Source organism: Lemur catta, chromosome 3 (genome assembly GCF_020740605.2).
Source record: "Lemur catta isolate mLemCat1 chromosome 3, mLemCat1.pri, whole genome shotgun sequence".
In the NCBI taxonomy this organism is placed as follows: domain Eukaryota; kingdom Metazoa; phylum Chordata; class Mammalia; order Primates; family Lemuridae; genus Lemur; species Lemur catta.
This window is the reverse complement of record NC_059130.1, coordinates 115,672,156-115,693,527: the sequence shown is the minus strand read 5'-3', so window position 1 is coordinate 115,693,527 and position 21,372 is coordinate 115,672,156. Positions and strand designations below refer to the sequence as shown.

At 56.9% G+C, this 21,372-nt stretch overlaps 1 protein-coding gene across 2 annotated transcripts; it reads right to left on the bottom strand.

The window, feature by feature from the left end:
* Positions 1–224: 224 nt before the first annotated feature.
* On the bottom strand, positions 225–13,819 carry ARHGEF19 (Rho guanine nucleotide exchange factor 19). Of its 2 annotated transcripts, XM_045548623.1 has the most exons (16): positions 13,663–13,819; positions 9,702–10,145; positions 8,998–9,282; positions 8,780–8,888; positions 8,627–8,703; positions 8,052–8,314; positions 7,266–7,426; positions 7,006–7,158; positions 6,608–6,737; positions 6,395–6,469; positions 6,138–6,227; positions 5,808–5,968; positions 3,500–3,658; positions 2,987–3,066; positions 1,236–1,340; positions 225–819 (listed from the first exon to the last, which is right to left on the bottom strand). In XM_045548623.1, exons 2-16 carry the CDS (start codon positions 10,114–10,116, stop codon positions 662–664), a joined length of 2,421 nt encoding a protein of 806 aa, XP_045404579.1. In that variant the 5' UTR covers positions 10,117–10,145; positions 13,663–13,819; the 3' UTR covers positions 225–661. The 2 variants fall into 2 exon arrangements, with proteins under 2 accessions (XP_045404579.1, XP_045404578.1); XM_045548622.1 differs by lacking the exon at positions 13,663–13,819 and having other exon boundaries at positions 9,702–10,326.
* Positions 13,820–21,372: the final 7,553 nt, after the last annotated feature.

The window sequence follows — 21,372 nt, the reverse complement described above, 5'->3', positions numbered from 1 at the left end:
TTAATATTTAAGCCTATTTGAATCTGACATTTTGTTATTGCAGCTGAAAGCAGCCTAACTGATATACTGTCCCTCTGCCTCCGTCTCCCGCCTGTGGCCAAGGGGGGACTCTGGAGAAAGGCAAACCCCCATCGGGAGGCACCCAGAGGTCCTCCCGGTCTTTAGCTGGGGAAACGGGGCTGGCAGGAGGGCAGTGCGGCATCAGATGGCTCACAGACTCCAAGCAAAGGCATGATGGGAGTTTATTTACAGACAAGTCACAGCAACCAGCACCCACTCAGGGCTCTGGCCAGGGGAGGTGGTAGTGAAGACCCCAGATACATACAGGTCCTAGCACCCATGGGCACTGGAGCACTCCCTGGCCAGGCCCCTGCCAGAGGGACCAAGAGTCAGGCAGGGTTGAGGAGAGGGCCCCAGTCCTTGCCAGATATCAGCAGTCACCTGTTGTGGCCCCCATGCCAGACAAAGAAACCGCCCTCGGCCTTGAAGTGTGGACACTGAGGATCGTGAGGACAGGGGAGACCCTTTGGAGGCCCCTGCTCCTGTGTCCAGCCTGTGCCCTCAATGCCAGGGCCTCGGAACAGAAGTGCCAGCAGCAGTGGCCTGGGGCATGGAGACACTGCAGGCCCCCTCCAGAGCTGTCCCAGGCCACAGCCACCCATCACGCGGGGGGCTCCCCCAGTTTGCTGGTGGCACTCGTGATCCGCTTGTTCTCCCGGAGGTTTCGGAGGCGGGCACTGAGGCTGCTGATCTCTTCCACGTGGGCTTGGGGCACCCACCCCTTCTCGCCATCTGCCAGGCGGACCCCTTCCAACCAGCCTAGGGACACACAGGCCAAGGGCAGCATCAGTGGCATCAAAGGGGCAGGCACCAGGGCCAGGTCTGGGAGGGAACGCCTCAGCCCTGATGCAAGCCTTGTCTGCACCCCTGGGGCCAAGGTGACATCATCTCAGCATCCCCCAGCTCCAGGAAGGACCCTGCCTCTAGCTGTCTTTTAGATGAACTTCTGACCTGTTTTTCCTGACACCCCATGAGAAGGGTATTTCCCACTCTCCCCTGTCACTCTTGATCCTACAACTTTACAAGCAGGAAGTTCCTACTCTTGTCTAACCTGATTCCCACATGCTGTGGTTGATCAACACTTGCATAACTTTTCCCTGTGATGTCTTAGCCATCTAGCTCCCTCCTGCCAGCCAAGCCCCATCAGGGAGGCCTTCCCACGAGGCCCCTCTCACCGTCACTGGTCCGGGTCCTCACTGCCAGGATGTCAGTCTTCTCCAAGGTCAGCTCATCCGGCTGCAGTGCCTTGTACGTCCTAACGCACTGAACCTGGGGGTGGTCTGACAGCCCAGGGCGGGGTCAGGGAGTCCTGGGGGCAGGACGGGGCAGGCGCAGGGGCGGGGCAAGGAGGGGCAGTAGTGGGAGGGTGGCCACTGCAGCTCTTTTCCTCTGCCCCTCCCATGCCGCATGTCCCTGTGCAAGACGTCAAGTACCCGCTGCCCGCCCTGGCTGCTCTTGTCCCCGCCTGCCCTAGACACAAGCACCGGAGGACCCCAGTCCCTCCTGTCTTCAGTGCTGCCTCTGTGCCGAGGGCTCTCCCCTGCCCAGCTCAATCCAGTACCTTGCTTTTGACCTCCAGACCCCAACATCCAACTGCCCCCTACCCAAAATTGTAACGGCCTCTCCTACGCCCCCTGCTCCTCCCTCCGGTCCATCCTTCCCTACTGGGACTCAAGCCACATCACTCTCCTGTTTGAAGCCCTCCAGGACTTCCCATCCTCTTGGAATAAAATCCAAAGTCCCCCCGCCAGGGCCCACAAGGCCCTGTGTGGTCTGGCGCTGGGCCCTTGCTAACCTCACCTCCTCCCTGCTATTCCCCCTCTCCCTTGCTCACAGAGCTCCTGCCACACTGGTCTCCCTGCTGCTCCTCAAACACTCTTAGCTCCCCCTGCCTCAGGGCCTTTGCACTGGCTGTTCCTCCTGCCAGGAGTGCCCTTCCTCAGATCTTTCCACGGCTGCCTCCCCTCATTCTTCAGGGTCAAGTGTCATTTCCCAGGGGCCTTCCCTGACCACCTGTCTGGAGCAGGGCGCTCCCCCCCAGCCCAAGTGGGACTCCTAGCTCAAGCCAGAGAGTCTGGCCCATTCCAGACCTCAGTGCGTTCCAGCAGACCTGGTGGGCTGGAAGCATCAAAACTCACAAGTCTTGGGGCTGGACCTGGCTCGGATCCCAGCTCGGCCACCTATTGGCTATGTGACCTTGCACAAGTTACTTAAAATTTCTGAGCCTCCATTTTCTCAGATATGAAAAATGAAGAAAATGAGTCTACCTAGTAGGGTCGTCATGAGGATTAAATAAAATAAATGCAAATACAAAGCCCCTGGACCCAGGCCTAGCACGGGGCAGGCGCTCAGTGGTAATGAGTTCCCTCCCTCCCCTTCGCTACCTAACTCGGCCCTCACTCAGGAACCTTCAGTAGCGACCCTGCGCCCCCTACACCAAGGCCCTCTCTGATCAGGCTGCTCCGGGCCTACCAGCCTCATTTCGCACCAAAAGGACAAGCCCCTACCCCAGCTGAGCAGGTCCCCACCCTGCAGCACCACTCCCACCCGCCCTGGCCACTCGGGTCCCTGCCCTCTTTGCAACCGGTGCAAAGACAGAGACAGACCTGGGCTCCAGTCCCAGCTCTGCCACTTGCTAGCTGGGTGGACTTGGGCAAAGTCACTTTACCTCTGAACCTCTGTTTTCTAACTTGTAAAGTGGGCGTCCGTGGGGATGAAGTGGGCACCTCTAAAGGCCTTGGCAATCTCCAGGGTGCTGTGTGTGGACTTGGGTTGACCTGTCCTTTGTAAATCCCGCCCAGGCTTCAGGGTTCCTCAGAGCCACCCGGCCTGCCCACTGCCCTGCCAGCAACACAGCACCCGGCATGGGAGACGAGGGAGAGCGAGGGAACCCGGCCCGGGGACGCGGCTGGGGGCGGGCTGCTACCTTCCCCCTCACTGATGACCTCCTTGTCCTCCTGGGGGCTGGAGGGGCACAAGGCTGAGATCCATCGCTGCTTCTCACTTCTAGGGAAGGGGGAGGCTGAGTTGTCACAACACGCAAAGTGCAGTCTCCCAGGGCAGGGTGCTGAGATCAGGGCTGGGAGAATTGGGTATGATGTCCGGACCCAGGACCCAGGTCACGTCTGCCCCACCCTGGGGCCCACCCCACAACCCTGTTTCCAAGCCTGTGCCCCACTCAGCTCTGAGCATAAAAACAGGCCCACGTCCTGTCTAACATCTTTGTCCAGAAGCCAGAGTTAGAGGGGTGCAGAGGTTCACATGCAAGCGAGACGTGCAGAGGCCGGGGAGATGGCCAGCCCCTGGGCATGACCTGCGGGGCACGTATCACTGCTCTGCCCACCCAACCCTGCCCTCTGCCCCGAGCACTGCTCGCCCCTAGGTGAGCCTTGTATCTACCTTGTGGGGATCCCCTCTCCCCACACCCAGGCCTACTCACTCAGTCCGGGCCCTCAGCAGGAACTGGTGCTTCGTGCGCTGCCCGTGGAGAAGCTGGAGGAGGAACACGTGGCCGGGGATGCCCTGCAGCTTCAAGCTCAGGTCCTTCACCTGCAGCTCGGCCATCTTGGCGTGGACGAAAACAGCAAACTTCCCCAGCCTGGGGACCAGGGCAGGGGAGGTCAGCCTGGCCTGGGCTCCGGCCCCCAGTGCCCACCCTCAGGACGAGGCGGGTTCTGATCGGAGGGGAGGAGAAGGGCCTGTCTCTTCCTCCAGCGGCCTCCCCAGGGTCCTCCTTCTACACAGGTACTGCTTCCCTAGCGGCCAGCAAAGTCCCCACGAGGAATTGGGAGCCCCTGTCCTGCTGGTTCACTGACGGAGGCAGGAGGGGATGGAGACCAGTCCCTGACCCCCAGGCGCGCTTTCAACTTCTCTCTGAACCTCTCCCCCAAGCTCCTGTTCTAAAGCGCCAACCAGACAGCTCCCTGACCAGTATATAAGCTCCACGAAGGCTGAACCTTGTCTCTCTGCTGCCGTGTCTCAGGGCCTGCTGGTGCCAGGCCCACGGTTTGGGTTCAAGAAACACTTGTGGGAAGGATGGGCGAATGGCGGGTGGAGGGTGCTCCACAGCTTCCTCTGTCTCAACACGTCTAAACAAAGCTCGGCATTTCCGCTCCAAACCAGATCCCTTTGCGGCTCTCATTCCAGTGGGAGACTCCACCAGTTTGCCCAGGAGGAAACTCAGACGTCATGCTCACCTCTGCAACCCCCTGCCCCCAACACCCAGCTGGCAGCTCCGCCTGTCTTTCGTCCTCCTTATTGTCCCTGGAATCCACTTATCCTGAAGCGGCCTACTGCTCCTGGAACATCTATCCTCTCCTGGGCAATGGCAGGACCTCTGGTGTCTCCGCCTCCCACCCATACTCCAAATTGGCCGGGAGTAGAGTGTCACCCCTCTGCCTAACTCTCTATGCTCCCAGCTGCCCTCAGAAAAATCCAACCTCTCTTCAGTGATTCACTAGGAGGAAAGAAAAAAAAAAGAAAGAAAAGTCCAATCTCTTTACCATGACTTTCAACATCCCAACTTCCTTCTCCTGCCCTGCTCTTCTACACATCCAGCCATATTAGGCTTCATCATTCTCCAAACACACATTTTGTTCTTATATATAATACTGTCATGACTTTGTTGTCCATCCTCCCACAAACTACATCTTTACCTGTAAGACTCCTATTCATTCTTCAAAACCCAGCTCAAATGGTCCTTCCTCTATGAAGCTTTACTGATTCTCACCCACACCAGGGACTACCACAGTACAGCCTCCCATCAAAACCCTGACAACATGGTTATCAGGATATGTTTTCACTGGTCTGACAGCTCCTGTAAGCAGAGAACATTTCTCATTCATATTTATGTCTTCAGCACCCACCAGATGGCCTAGTAATAACCAATCCTCAGTAATAGCCAGTGACAGGTTATTGAATGAACAATAAATCAGGTCTCAAACTCATGGCCTCAAGCAATCCTCCCGCCTCGGCTTCTGAAAGTGCTGTGATTACAAGCATGAGCCACCATGCCCAGCCCACAAATAAATCAGGAACGAATTCTTCTGATAGCATAAGATGTCCATCCTTCATCCCATCCAGCCTTAGGACTTGCCTCATCCAGAAGGTCTCCTTCGTCCTCCCTCACTTACAATGATCACAGCTAACACAGAGGAAATGTTCCCTACGTGCCAGGCACTGTGCTAAATACTTTGCACGTGTTATTTTCACACTGACCCTCCCAGTGTGGTAGTCTCTATTTCACAGGTGGAAGATAGGACAATGCAGTGCGTATGAGCCTGGGATCCAGCATCGGCCACACCTGATTTCCTCCTCGCTCCCTCTCCTGGCTCCCCCACCTCCCAGCTCCACAATCTGGAATAACAAGGGAGTCTACTTCCTAGGGAGGTGCTTGGAGGATTAAGGAGAATAATCCACACAGTGTGCCTGGCACAGAGCAGGCGCTGAGTAAACGTTGGCTGTTAGCATCGCTGTGACTCAGGGCAGAGTTGGGGCTCCAGGGTTGTGCTCTTAATCTCTGCTCTAACTGGCTTAAGCTCAGAGCAGCTTCAAGTCCTCTGCACACAGTCCAGCCCTTGACTCTCCCATCTGGAAGATGGACCTAACTCACATCTCTGCCTTTGCTTCAGGAGCCTCCAAGGCTCCGGGTGCCCTGGCAGCACAGCCTGGCACAAGCTGTGAGCCCAGTGGTGGGGAAGAAGGGAGCCCAGCTCTGATCTACCTACCCCCACCCTGGCCCGACTCACTCCTTCCGCCGGGAGAGCAGCAAGCAGTCATTGAAGAGGTGCAGGTAGACGGCCTTGCTGGACAGCTTCAACTTGGCAGGAGGTGCTGCGGGCAGTGGTGCCAGCTCCACCAGCTCCCCATGCCGAACCAGCCAGCGGGCCTGAGAGATCAGCGGGAAGATCTGGGGGGATGGAGTAGGCAAGGGGAGAGGGCAGGTCAGGCCCAGGGCCACCAGGCAGAGAGCACAGGGTGGGGAATGGGAGGGTGTGGGCAGTCATGAACTGGCCTGAATCCCCCCGGGCAAGGAGGAAACAAGAGCTGCCCCTTCACACGCCCCATCCTGCCTGCACCTTGCCCTCAAAGTGGATCCGCTTGCTCAGGTGGATGAGCTCCTCTGTCCTCTTCATGGACTGCACACTGGCGTTGCACTCTTGCACCAGCTGGGGAGGCCGTGGGTGGGTCACCTGCAGCCCCTTAACCCGGGCTCCCAGAGCCCAGCCTCAGGCTCCCGCCTGGGGACCAGAGACTCTGACGGGTGGAGGCTTTCTTAGAGGGGGGTCCAGGGGGGCCCTCCGGAGCCAAACAGCCCCTGCCCTGCCGAGCTCACCTCCTTGAGTGCGTTGAAGGCCTTGGTAGCCATGTCTTCGTCTTCAGAGCCCTGTGCCGTCCGCTTCAGGATGTTCTAGAAGGTGGGATCAGTGCAATGAGGCCGGCCTTGTCCTCCCCCTGTGACTAGCCCATGCACGTGCCTAGAGGGGCTGTGGAGTTCACGGCCCACAGCTCGCCCAGCCCTCACTGCAGCCTGCTGCCCTCTAGGTACCTCCACCAGCATCTTGAGGCGGGTGATCCTCTGAAAGGGCAGGATGAGGAAGGAGGTGAGGGGCAGACGCTGGCACACAGGAGACTCCTCCAGGCGAGCCAGGATGCTGGGGAACCTGGGGTTCTCCAGGCTGGAAGATGGGGAGCGTTCCAGAGTCACAGGTGGCCTGAACTCCTGGATCCATGACCCCAGCCACCCCACTGGTTCTTCATGTACCTTGTCAGCACATCCTTTTTGCTCCTTGGGATTGGTCTCACCTTACCCTGGTCACAGAGACCCTTTCAGGGACACCTCCCCTCCCAGAGTCACCCTTCCTCACCCAGTCAGTTCTCTGTGCCTACACCTGCCTGAGACTCCCTCCATCCTCCCCCCCCCCACTTCAGATTCCCCAGCCCTACAGCAGGCGTTGGTAGGTGCGCTCCTGGTAGGCTTGGTTGGTGACGTAGGGCAGGTAGACTCGGCGGAAGGCCGGGCAGTGGTCCAATACCACGTCGCACACGCTGAAGCGCAGCACATCTGCCTCCAGCCGCTGCTCCAGGTCCTGCAGGAACCTGAGGGGTCACGGAGGAGTCAGGGCCACGACAGAGATCCCAGATCTGGGTGCCGGTCAACAGCAGGCTTGGTCCCGGCCCTGGGCCAGGCCACACCACTTTCTTACCTCTCGCTGGTGCTCTTGACCTCGGGCAGTTTGGAAAACAGCCACTGCTTGTCCTGCGCCCCTAGACACTCACTCAGCTCGGCAGAGCCTAAGAAGTGGCCCACGGCCACCGACAGGCTGTGGATGTAGGAGGCCTCGGACGTGATCAGCTCAAACTTGGCCTAAGGGAGGGCCAAGGTTGAAAGGGCTGAGCCAGCCCACCCTGGACGCCCTGGCTTCGTATCCCCCAGCCCCAGGACGTCACCTCCCTAGACCCAGCCACGCCCCGCGTTCCCACCACTCCTCTAGCCCCACCCCTAATCTGGCGCTGGGCGAGTCTGGGGGACCTGTAACTTGCGGCGGGCAATTGTACAAACCCAATCGGAGCCCTCGACCCCGCCCCTTGCTCTAGCCCCGCCCAGGGCCCCGCCCCAGTCACTCCGAGGCCCCGCGCCCACCACGCGTTTGCCCTCCCAATGGCTCCCCCCCTCCCCTGGCCCTGCCCTATCATGGGCTCCGCCCCTCCCCGCCGTCACCGCCCCCTCGTCTAGCTTCACTCGCTATTGGCTCCCCTGCTTCTCCGTCCTCACTTCCAGCCAGCCCCGCCTAGTGAGGTCCTAGCACCCACCCTCCGCGTTGACAGTCCCGCCGACGCGCCCCTTTTTGTGGCCCCGTCCTCTCATGGCCCGGGTCCCCGATAAGTCCACGATCACGTACTGACTCCTGGCCCGCCCTTCTGCCGCCCCACCCGCTCCGGGCCCCAGGACTGCCCCCGGCGGCCTCGCCCCGCCGGGTCCCCGCGCCCACCTCCTGCAGCTTGCAGTCGCGCAGGCTCAGCGTGGCCAGCACGCCGCTGCCGCGCACGTCGGGGATGTCCTGCCACAGCGAGAAGGTGGAGCCGCGCGCCGAGCGCTGCGCGCGGAAGGAACTGCTCGGGGAGAGGTTGGCGCGCGGCGGCCCGGGCCCCTCCTCGGCGCCCTCGGCCTCGTCCCCAGGGCCCTCCTCCTCGCGCTGCTGCCGCCGCAGTTCGCGGGCGCTGGCCACGTCGCTGTACTCCTGGTAGAGAACGGCTGGGCGGGGAGAGGGCGGGGAAGGGCCGTGGGGCGCCCGTCGGAACGGCCCGGCTCCTCCCCGGCGCCCCCAAGGGCCAGCCTCACTTAAGCCTTTGCGGAGGGGGGGGTATCTGGACACAGTGCATTCGCTCACTCATTCATTCATACCATAAACATTAATTGAGCACCAACTGCATGCTAGTCCCTGTGCTAGATACTGCGAGTTCGATTCTGTACCTCTCACACAATTCCTACCTCCGAACTCTCCAAACCTCAGTTTCCCCGTTTCCACGTCCCAAACCCCTTCCTCCGTGACCCCCTCCCACGTACAGTTAAGGAGGAATCGTGACTGGCGCCGCTCACTGGCGCTCCTGGTACTCAACGGCGGCTCTTCTTGCGCATCTAGCCTAGGAAATAGAGTGTGTCAGGGCCCTTCCTCACCTGCACCCACCTGGGACCCCAGCCCAGAGAGGGCGGTGGTACCTGGGCTCGGGCCAACCGCCATGGCCCTCGCTTGAGTCAAGAGGGGCTGGCAGCGACACACTGTCCACCCGCATCTCTACACCTCGAGACTCCCTTCCAAATGCTTTCCCTGGAGACGGAGAGGGCTGGAGGTGGGTGGTCCAGAGAGTGGCCCTTGACAGCACACCGCAGCTGACAAGCACCCTGGCGGTGTGAGGGCCCAGGGGAGGAGCTGGTACCTTCCCGGGCTGCTCCAGTGCCTGATCCGGGGATCGGTGTCCTGGGTGCTGAATTCCGCCCCAGGCGCAGAGAAGAGTGCAGACGGGTCATCAGCTCAGACGCTGAGAAGCGCCTCCGCTCAGGCCCTTCGAGGTTTGCTCGGGTGCACCCAGGCAGCTCCCGTGGTCTAGGCTCCTCTGTGCCCAGGGCCTGCTCCTGCACCGCCTGGCCAGGCTCCAGGAAGACAGCGTGGGCCTCCAGGCTGCCAGCGGGCTCTTCACGCTGGTACACCCGCATCTTGCGCCCTGGGGGGAGGGGGTGTGAAAGCCCAGACTGGCACCCACTGGGGCCTCTCCAACCTCTCTGCTGCTGCCCTGTGACCCTGAGCATCTGGGGTTCAGAGGCCAGGCCTGAGGAAGAGGCGGGGTTTCTGGTGGCAGCTGGTCCCCAGAGCAATGTAGTCAACAAGGGGGGTGGAGACAGCACATTCCTGACTGCAGTGGGCAAAGGGTGGGTAAGGGGCCAGGGTACCCAGGATGGTAACTCTCTTGCTGCGCAACCTTGGACAGGTCACTTGCCTTCCTGAGCCCTAGTTTCCTTATCACTAAAACCTACCAGTTATCCTGACTTTGGGGAGAACTTAGGGCTTAAAGGGTTCTAAAAGAGCCATCCAGCACCTCCCCTGTCCACCCCACAGGGCCACCTCCCCCCCAGGATGACTCACAGGCTGACTTCTTCTCAGAGCCATGGCTGGCCCGGCGCTGCGGCTGTGGATGCTGGGGACTCCAGGGTCCCTCCAGAGCTGGGGGCTGGGCAGCAGGACAGTGTGGCCAGCTGCCAGCCCTGCTGGGCCTCATTCCTCCACTGGTGGAGGTCTCTGTATCTGGGCCTCCTCGGGATGTTGGCCATAGCAGCCCTTGGAGAGGGGCAGGGGTCCCCAGGGACCAGCGGCTGCCAGGAGCCCGCAGCCCCTCGGGGGCAACAGGGAAAAGGTCCAAACACACAGGGCTGGGAGGCTGCAGGGTGGGGAGCTCCACAAAGGACAGACTCTCCTGCTGGCACACAGCTACTGGGTGGCGGGCAGTGCCAGGTGGCCCAGCCAGGTGGGGCTGGAGGGTAGCAGGTGGCCCACAGTCCATTCCTCCTTTGCTCTGCCACCCACCTGGGCCTGCAGGAGAGAAGGGATCAGACCTAGATACAGGACAGCAGGGCTGGCCAGTAAGCCACCGTGTCCTGGAGGCCTGGACAAACCCTTGTGTACAAATGTGTGCACACATCGTACAAACACACTCACACTTCTGATTATATAGTAATAGTTCACGCTTACCTGGCAATTCCTGAATGACAGGCAAGTACTTTACACATATTATCTCATTTAATCTTTACAACAACCCTATGAGTTGACACTGCTATTACCCCTATTTTATAGGCAGGGAAAGTGAGGCAGAGAGGTTGTTATTTGGTAAATGGCAAAGCCAGGATTCTAAGCCAGCCACTCTAGCTTTCAAGTCTGTGCTTTTAACAACCTTGTACTTTCTCTAACACACGCTGACATACAGTCAGACACACAGATCCAAACATTTCACACAAATCCATGTTCCAACATACACAACCACACGTTTTCTCTGAGTACACAAATGGATGCACACTTTCATAGATACACTCGGACGTTTCAAACTCAGGCTCACACCTTCACAGACACACTTTTTTACACAACTGAATACATTCACACAGACAGTTTCTCACACACACACTGACCCAGCCGATATTTACACACACCCCCAAGCTTTCTCACACTCCTGTTCCATTCACATGCACACCGGGACACAGACACAAACACACAGGCCCGCAAGTCCTTGCTTTGGTGATGTCCACCCCGCCCCCATGCCCAGAATTATGGCCTTCAGCGCTGAGTGGTGCCCACACCCATGCCAAGCTGGCTGGGAGGGTCACAGACTGGCAGGCAGGCCACCACCCAGATCAGGCTGGGCCCTCCCAGAGAAGGGCAGGGAGGTGCCCCAGCCCCCCAGCTTGGGGGGAAAGAGGGGCTTTTCCCCACCCCAGCTAACAGCCCCTGGATGGGCCAGGCTGAACGGGTCCTTTCTGGGCAGGAAGTCATCCCCTGGGAGCGGGAGCAGGGATCGGGACAGGCCTGATGATCCCGGAGTGGTCCAAGTCCAAGCCTCACAGCCTTTGCCCTGCGGCCCTCCACTGGGCGCCCTCCGGCAGCCCCTCACCTCTCCAGCCAAGGCCCGTTGCTGATGCTGGTCGCGTCTCCGGCAGGGGAAGCCCTCTCTCTGCCCAGCTGGCTGGGGGAGATCCCACCCAGACAAAGAGTTTGATTCATCAAACCCTGTGGTGAGGCAAGCAGCAGGGAGGGAGGAGGGAGCAGGCAGCGGACTGGGCGGGGGCCTACCCTAGCCGGGCCTCGCTGTGGGCAGGCCGGGCAGCAAGGACCCCCTAGAGGCCCCCTTAGGCCACGGGGGCAGTGCCCAGCCTGGCAGGGCCAGGAGACCCAGGAGACAGAGACTGAGACAGACCTAGAGAAACAGAGACCATTTAGACAGGAACTCAGCAACCAAGACCCCAAAACACTCAAAAACAGAAAAACCACAGATGCTGAGACATTCAGGGACCCAGAGATGGAGACAGAGACCAGAGACACTGAACATTTCAGCCAGACCAGATATTCAGACACAGACGTGAAGCCCAGAAAAACCCAGGGAGACAGATGGGCAAACATTTCATGCCCGTGGAGTTGCCAGTCTAGTGGGGGAGCCAAAAATGAAAAGTTACAATCCAGGTTGGCCAGGGCCAAGCCAGAGGAGCCATCAGAGTAGGGTGCTGGGCTCAGCTCAAGCTGGGTACTCCAGGAAGGCTTCCTGGAAGAGGTAACAGCTAACTGCTGCACAGCTGAAATACCCAGAGACTCAGCACATATAGAGCAAGCAAGCCTTGGCCTGAAATGTGACAGCATCAGAGATCCTTGGAGAGAGGGAGGGAGGAGAGGACCCAGTGTGGGACAGCTGGGTCTGTGGGGGGCCCCACTGTCTCTGTACAGCCCCTCAACTGTTGGGAGGGTGCAGAGAAGGGGCTGGCTGCTCCTAAGTGTCCCTCCCTATGGTGGCAGCTCTAACTAAGCTTGTACCTTTAGCCTCTGTCCCGCAAGCCTGAAGAGTGCCCATCTGAACAAACCTCCCTAAGCCTCAGTTTCCTCATCCGGAAAATAGGATAGTCAAGCAGCTTCCCAAAGCTCATGTGAGAATTACTGATAATGCATGTAAAGCGCCTGGTGCACAGTGGGAGCTTGTCATTGATAGTCACCCTTCGGAGTATTCCTCCTATCCGCAGTCCCCTCTAGGGGGTGGGGGCCGTAGCTTGGGCCTGCACACAGGTGGAGAAGATGAAGCAGTGAGGGTACAACACACACCACGCTGTAGGAGCAGGTGGAAGGAGGCACTGCCCACGGGACAGGTCTTTCTCACCCCAGGAATCAGAAATCCTAACACAGAAGTCCCCCTTGCTCTGTGGGCACACATGTGCAAGCATGTGCACATGCCCCTGCTCCCTGTATTCTGGGAGATTCTCTCTACTTGAATTCTGGAAGCTCCCAGAGGGCAAGGAGGGACACCCCCCATCATTTGCAGGGATAAATAAGCAACATTGAGCCCTTGGGGGCAGGGGCACCCCCATTAAGGCCTCAGAGGAGAAGGCTGGGCGAGTGTGAGGAGAGGGGAGGAGGAAGGCTCTCTGGGGAGACAAAGCTGGAGGCAGGTCTCTAGGGGGAAGTCAGGAGTGCATCGGCCTCCACCTATGCCCAGGCCAGGGGACAATGAAAATGACCCATGTAGGTGTGATGCCAGCCCTATGGCCTTCCAGGATGTGGCCCACCCAGCCTCAGTGTTGGAAATCTAGGTGGAGCAAAGCTGTGTTCGTATTGTGTGTAGCTCATCTCTGTTAGAAAAAAATGAAAACCAAACAAACCTCAGGAAGAGAACTGGACCCAGGTACAGGGACATTACCTGCCCAAGACATGATCACAGGATGGAGACTCTAGTGCCCACCAGGTCATCCTGGAACCCAAATGAAAAACCTCTGCCCAAAGTTCAAGGCCTGGTCTTGACACTGACCAGCTGCATGACCTCAGGAAAGTCACAGCCCATCCCTTGGCTGGCCTCAGTATTCCCATCTGTAAAGTGGCTCCTAAGGGACTCCCCCAGCCCCAGATCCTCTCTCTAAGAAACCTGTTATCCTGAGTGTCTCTGTAGGCTGAGAAGGATGGGCAGGGGCCAAAGAGAGGACCACCCAGTGGGCACTGCTAATTACAGAGGACAATGGGCCCACTTGGCCAGGCTGCCAGGAAGGGCCCCTGAACACTCCCACAGTCCAGGAAAAGCACCTCTGGCCTTCTGTACTCAGCTTTTCCCTGCCCCCTCCCTGGTGCCCCTAGCCCTGCTGCCCAGAGGAGCAGGGAACCCGCCAGGGCCCCTCTGCCCCTTAAGGGACAAAGCCAAGTGGGAGGTCATGACTGGGGAGGAGATCCAGGCCAAGCAGTCTGCAGAGCACCAGGAGGCCGTAAGTGGGTCAGGGCCAGGATCAGAGGCCAGGCAGGCAGCACAAAGGACTGACTCGGGGAAAACTGGCGGGAGGAGAATGGGGCTGCTGGCACCCGGTTGGGGCCCTACCTCAGCCAGGGAGCTCCGTCCAGCTGCCAGCACGGTCCAGGGCTCCAGGACACCCTGGGGGCTCTGGGGTTGCAGCCAAGTCCTCAGGGGGCGATGTCAGCACGGCCCCTGAGCAGCGCAATGGAAGCTCCTGGTATTGTGTGGGGCAGGGAGGGGGGTGGCCAAGGTGGAGGGAACCTCGCAGCGAGGCAGGCGGCTGTCTCAACGTGCCTGCTCCCCGCCCCCCTTCCCCAGAACCGGTTTGGCCAGTCTGGGGTACAAGAGGGGGGCTGGAACAATGGGAGTCCTATGCCCAGGTGAGGCTCTCAAGGACCCTAGAACTAGGTCCTAAAGATGGGGGAGGCACTGGTTCTGCTCCCAGGAGACAGGTCACCTCTCCTAAATGTGAGGCATGCAGGGGGCTTCTTGGGGGTGGAGAGCATTCTGGGAGCTTCACAGAGAACCTCCCAAGCCCTGGACACCTCAGAGACCCTGAGAACTCTGCTGACCCTCTCTGAGCCTGATACTGCATCTGTAAAATGGGAACACCCATCTCTGTGGTTGGGAGATGGAAATCTGAAAGTTGGTGATGTGACACATCTGGCATCATCACGGCCACACCTCACAAATGACCCATCCTTTCCTGCTGCCTAGAGTGACTCTTCTCACCACCTCCAGCAGCCCCCTCCACCACGAAGCCTTCCCAGACTCCAGTCCCCACCGACTGAGCCCTAAATAAAGCAATGCAAATAGCCAAAATTGAACCAGCCCCCCATAAGGAGGGCCTGCTCTGTCTGTGCCATGCAATCTTCCCAAGCCTGTGAAAGGGAGAGCTGCTTTTCCCCTAATACTACCTGCTATTTATTGAGCAGCTGGCAATTGCCAGGCACTTAATATGAATATGCATGCAAGTGCATATGAATATGCATAAAATACTAATACTCCTGTGGCTAATAACTCTTCTTGTACGCTTGACACGTGCCAAGCACTGTTCTGAGCACTTCATATGTATTTATCCACTTAATCTCCACCACGACCCTATGCAGTAGACACTGTTACTGCTCCCACTTACCAGGTGAGTACAGTTGTCCCTTGGAATCCATGGGGGATTGGTTCCAGGACCCCCCCCATCAAAATCCTTGGATGCTCAAGTCCCTGATATAAAATGGTGTCATATTTGCATATAGCTCGCTTACATCCTCCTGCATACTTTAAATTATCTCTAGGTTACTCAGGATTCCTAATACAATGTAAATGCTATGTAAATAGTTATTTTCTATTGGCTTTTTATTTGTACTATGTTTTATTGTTGTGTTGTTATTTTCTATTGTTTTTTTAAAAAATATTTTCTTTTCTTTCCTTTTTTTTTAGAGACAGGGTCTCACTCTATCACTCAGGATGGAGTGAAGTGGCATCATCATAGCTTACTGTAACTTTGAACTCCTGGGCTCAAGCAATCCTCCTGCCTCAGCCTCCTGGGTAGCTGGGATTATAGGTATGACCCACCATGCCCAGCTAATATTTCTCTCTCTCCCTTTCTTTCTTTCTTTCTTTCTTTCTTTCTTTCTTTCTTTCTTTCTTTCTTTCTTTCTTTCTTTCTTTCTTTCTTTCTTTCTTTCTTTCTTTCTCTCTCTCTCTCTCTCTCTCTCTCTCTCTCTCTCTCTTTCCTTTCCTTCCTTCCTTCCTTCCTTCCTTCTTTCTTTCTTTCTTTGTAGAGATGGCATGGGGGGGCAGTGGTGATCTCATTATGTTGCCTAGACTGGTCTTGAACTCATGGCCTCAAGTAATCCTCACACCCTGACCTCCCAAAATTCTGGGATTACAGGAATGAGCCACCGCACCTGGCCTCTTTTTAAAAATATTTTCTATTTGAAGTTGGTTGAATTTGAAGATGTGGAACTCCGGATGTGTTGGGCCAACTGTATAAGATGCTTGTACAAGTTAAGTCATGAGCATTATCTTTAAATCTCTCACCAGTTCTGTGAAGTCCCTCTTTTACAGATGATGAAATTGAGACTCAAGGGATTAAATAACTTGCCCAAAATCACATAGCTGATAAGGGGTAGAACTATTAAGAGTATTGAAATGGAAGTCTGTCTGACCCCACCACCAACCTGTGTCCTTATCCACTGCCTAGTATTGCCCCAAGAAGCTTGTGGAAGGGTCGAGTAACGTGTGTGTGTGTGTGTGTGTATGTGTGGGCAAGTCTGCTGGGAGGTGTCTGAGATGCCCTAATTCACCCCTTTCATTGTCACTCATACACTGCAGGCTTCATGAGCACCCACAGCCCAGACCCCAGAGTAGTTCTCTTAGCTGCCAACTGATGACCATCAAGTTCAGAGTGATTAGGGTCTCCCTGCTCCTTCATATACACTTCGGCCCCCCAGAGCATCATCACATAGTGAGGAGACACTGCACAGGGTGGGTGGGGACCAGGCGGCACATTGGGGCACAGAGACAGGTTTATTGTCAGCATTGCACAGAGGACAGGAGGCAGAGAATATGGAGAGGGAAGTAATGCAGGACCAGAGGCCGCCAGAGAACTCCAATCTTCTCATCCCAGCCCCTAGACAGGCATTGGAGCACTGCCCAGACAGACCCCTAGCAGGAAGCCAGAGGACCCCAACCGAAGGAGCATCCTGGGGACCTAGAGTTCTGGAAAGGTAGTCCTGCCTCACTCGCCCTTGCGTCCTGGGCTCCCAGGACAGCGCCCCTTCTGCAGCGGACACAGCAAGGCTTGGTCAGGCTGAGCCGGCTGGGCCTCCAGAGCAGAGCCCCCACCCGCCCCGTGCAGAGAATGGAAACGAAGGGGGCGTGGCGCCGTCGTGGGCGGGGCTTTATGGAGGGCGGGACCAGGCGGAAACTACATGAATCCAGCCAAAGGGCGGGGCTACCGGGGGCTGAGCTAGGGTCTGGGGGCGGCTCAGGGGGCGTGGTCAGCCTGGTGGGGGTGGGGCCAGGGCCCGCCGGTCCCGCTGACCGAAGACGGCGCCTCCGGGTTCTCTGCCAGCGCTTGCTCGGCCGGGTAAGGCTCGCGCTTTATCTCGGTAGCCGGGCGGATGGCACATCGGGCACGAGCCAGGCGACGAGGCGCAGGAAGAACACTACGTGCTGGGGAGAAGGGAGGCCAAAGAGAGAACGATTGCCTTAGCAGTCTTAATTTACGGAGCACGGCGCTGAGGGTTTTCCGGACAGTAACTCACTTAATCCTCACAGGAACTCTATGAGGGGGCATAATTTCTACCCAGTTTACATGTGAAGAAACCGAAACATAAAGGAGTGGTCATTGGCCCAAAGACGAAGAGGTATGATTCGAACTCCTAACACGAGGAACCCCGTTAGAGGCAGGGCCAGTGCAAAGCTGAAGGGAGAGTGAGTGCTTCCTCTCCTTTCTCCAGGCCTCTTGCCAAGAAATAATAATAATATTAACATCAGTGATATGAACTCTGAGCACCTACCATGTGCCAGGCATAACGACCCTATGAAGTCCATCCTATTATAAAATAATGCAGATATGATATATCCCCCTTCCTGGCCAGTCGATGACAGAGCCTGGACTGGAAACCGGGTCTGTCCAGGACAGGTGGCCGAGCCTACCTCGAAGGCGATGATGAAGCCCAGACTCACAGCCAGCAGCTTCCAGGAGAAGAGGCTGAGGTTCCCGTGCGCGTCGCGCCTTGTACCTTGCTTTTGGGGTCCGGAGAGGCTCTCGGATCTCGACTCCGAACCTCGCACTCCCGCCCCTCCGAGCCCCTAGCCCGGCCCTACCCGCTTCAGCGCTCACCCCTGCCGGTTCCGCGCGCTGTCGGCCCGCAGACTCAGCAGCTGCCCTTCCAGGGGGCCCCGCCCACCCGGACTCAGCATCCCGCCCCTCCCCGGCGGCGCAGCCAATTCTGGCTCAGCGCTCCGCTCCTCCCTCCCGGACCCCCCCACCAGGGCTCAGCGCCCCGCCCCTCGCCGGCGGGCCCAGCCAACTCAGGCTCAGCGCCCCGCCTCTCCCGACAGACCCCGCCCACTGGGTTCTGGGCCATCTGCTGGGCCAAGGCATCAAACTCTTGCCATGGGCACTGCTGTCAGAGGGGGCAACAGAAATGTGCATTCTAGGGCCAAGAGGCTGTCATGACCCCAATGTAGGGAAAGCTCCCTGCCTTTTCCTGCCTGCACAGGGAGCTCTGGAAGTGCAGGAATGAGGTCTGGTTAAATTTTGGTTTTGCAGGGCTTGGTTAAGAGCCTGTATATGGATGGCTAGTTTGACGGGGGGAGGAGGGGGGAGAAGGTTGGGTACAGAGAAGTAAACAAGTGGATGGACATGTGTGGAGGGCTGGATAGACTGATGGGTGAGTGGGCAGATGAGTGTGTAAACTGGACAAGGAAGCAATAGGTAAATCTCAAGTGGGTGGGTGGAAAGGCAGATGGGTGGACTGAGGGATGGTCAGGTGTGTGAGCAGATACAAGACTGGTTAAATGGTTGATGGACATGAGGATGGATGGATGGATGGATGGATGGGTGGATGAGTAGGTAATTTACTTGTTTAGTCAATAACTATTAACTGACTGTGTACTACTCTGCAGTAGATACTGGATATGCCATAGGGAATGAACTACAGAAGGTCCATGCCTTAATGGAGTTTATAGACTAGTTGGGGAGACAGATGTTAAACAAATGAACACAGATATGTATGAATAAGTCCTATGAAGAACTTTTTCAGGAATGATCATTGAAGAAATGACACTTTAGCCGAGACCTACAAGATAAAAAGGTGTTAAGTAAGGGGACAGTGTATGGGAAGCATTCTGGGGAAGGGACAGTGTGTGCAAAGGCAGAGCCACTCCTTAGATTCACATAAGTTATGGGCTGCACCATCCAGGGGGCACCATTGACATTGACTTTGTTGCTTCAGTGTTCCCTTTTTGCTTTTTCAGTACTCCAACACCCAATACCTTATATTAAACTCTCTGTTGAAATATCTTGTCTAGTTTCTGTTTTCCTATAACCCTAACTGTTGAATGGATTACATGATGGATGGATAGACAAATGGGTAGGTAGAGAGACAGATTAGTAGTTCACAGATTCTTTCAACAAATATTTATTGAGCACCTCCTATACGCTAGAGACTGTTCTGGGCACTGGGAATACAGCAGTGAGCATCACATACAAGGTCTCTGCTTTCATGGAGCTCACATGCTAGTGGGAGAAGACAAGTGAACAAGAAAATGTAGTGATAAATGCTGCAAAGAGATTAAAACAGTGACGAGGAGACTTTTTTTTTTTTTTTTTTTTTTGAGACAGAGTCTCGCTCTGTTGCCTGGGCTAGAGTGAGTGCCATGGCGTCAGCCTAGCTCACAGCAACCTCAAACTCCTGGGCTTAAGCAATCCTACTGCCTCAGCCTCCCGAGTAGCTGGGACTACAGGCATGCGCCACCATGCCCGGCTAATTTTTTCTATATATATTTTAAGTTGTCCAGATAATTTTTATTTCTATTTTTAGTAGAGACGGGGGTCTCGCTTAGGCTTGTCTCAAACTCCTGACCTCGAGCGATCCACCCGCCTCGGCCTCCCAGAGTGCTAGGATTACAGGCGTGAGCCACCGCGCCCGGCCGAGAAGGCTTTTTGGATTGGATGGTCAAGGAAGGCCTCTCTAAGAAGGAGACATTTAAGTTGAGGCCTGAATGACAAGAAGTAGGCTATACAAAATCTGGAGGAAGAGGATTCTAGCAGAAAACAGCCAGTGCCAAGGCTCTTATCCTATTCAAGAAGCCAGTGGGGCCAGTGGAGGCCAGATCACACAGGGCTTTGTAGGCCGCTGTAAGAGGTGTGGCTGTTTCCCAAGCGCATCCCATATGAGAACTCTCTTTGAGGAGGATAATACAGATGTGATTTTTGTTGTAAAAAGATGGCTCTGGCAGCTGAGAATGAATTAAGTGGGGCAAGCACAGGAGCAGGGAGACCTGTCGGGAGATCTGCAGTGGTCCAGGTGAGAGAGAGTGGTGGCTCAGAGTAGGGTGGGGTGGGACAGGGTGTGGCAGTGGAGGTGGAGAGAAACAGATTCAGGATCAATGATGAGCTGTTTAGATGGACAGGTGGGTGGCTGCATGGGTAGGTGAGTGAGTGGAATGGTTCTCCTCTTCTTCCCTGTTTCAGGCAGGGTCTCTCTTCAAGACCCAGCTGAACACCTGAATACTCCTAATGTTTCATCATACCAAACCTTATATCATCCTGATGTCAGGGGAGGGTGCAAAAGCAACACAGGAAAAGTGTGAGGAGAAGGCAGATAGATTTGCATCCAGGGATGGTGGACTGCAAAGTCTGAGCTCAAAGTCCCAGCATACCTTATGGCCTCTGAGAACTCTGGGAAGCAGAGTTCTGGGCCTGGAGGGCTGAGCTGGGTGTCCCATCCTCCTCTGGAGGTCACTGCAGTTCCAGTGGTGGGCCAAGGTGGCACTCTTGTGCTTCCAGTGTTCCAGGAAGGCCATGGCCCAGAGAGACATGAAGATGCTGAAGAACACCATCCCTGGGTGGCCAAAGAAGTAGCCCAGCTGCGAGGGAGGGAGAGAAGGCCTGCAGGACAGGGCCCAGCACTGCCTCCCCCAGCACCAGACCCAGGCTGGCCCCAGCCACCTACCTGGTTTCTTGCCCTCTTCCCTGGCTCACCTTGGCCATGGGGCAGATCTCAGAAATATTCCACGTGGCACAGGTTTTGCAGAGTGGGCACATGAGGAAGGAACTCCCTCTGGCACAGATCTCTCTGTGAGCAAAGGGTGCCCATCCTGGGAGGGCCTACCCTCAACCAGGCAGCTGACCTGGCCCACCCAGCCCAACCCCCAATCCTCCTGCAGGCAGTCAAGCTGGTGTGTCAGTGCCCATGGTGACAAGGCAAGAGATAAAGACCAGGGTGCCCATGAGGGCAGCGGGCAGCAGCCAGGCTGTGTAGAAACCTGAAGAGGTGACAGAGAGCTCATGAGCACTGCCCCCATCTCTGTATGCAAGCCCAGCTCCTAGCCCCTAACCCCAGTGCCAGACTCTCCTAGCCAGGCAAAGTAGATGGCCACCTTGCACCCAAAATACTCTTGTTCATGGTCCAGGGGCTGGTACTTGTGCCAGCATCCCTAGGAAGCCCAGTATGAGTACAGCAATTGGCGAGGGTTGAGATCTGCATCAGGCATCTGGTACCCAGGCAGTTCAAAGGGGCCCTATGGGGGTACAAGGAGGAAGAGCTGCAGGGAAGTTTGAGAATTCTCTCCTGGTGCCCAAGCACTGTCATGCTGTCAGGCCTGGGAGAAATCTGAATCTTGGGACATCTCTACCTCGTGCAGTGGGAAGGCTGCAGTGTAGACTCCCTGGGCCAGCACGTGGGCAACGCCCATCTCTGCGCTTCCTCTTCCTATGCCAGAAGGAGCCCTGGGGTCAGCTACGCCCCCTTAAGGTCCCAGCTGGAGGCCCCAAGCAGCCTCCTCACCAGTGGGCGCCACTGAGCTTTGGAGCAATAGGAGCTGTGGGAATCGCTGCCAGGAATCTGTGAGCAGAGCAGGGGTCAGAAGCCAGGCCCTCTGCCAGATTGGAAACCTAATGGGGCGGGAGTCCAGTCTCTCAGCTGGGGACGGGGGAGGGGGGGCGGAGGGGGGGGCGGTGGTGAGACATGCCAGCTGCTAATGTCAGAGAGCCCGTCTACCCACAAAGCTCAGCCTGGGCTGGGTGTGTTCCAGTAGGGTAGGCGTCAGGGACGCGAGGGC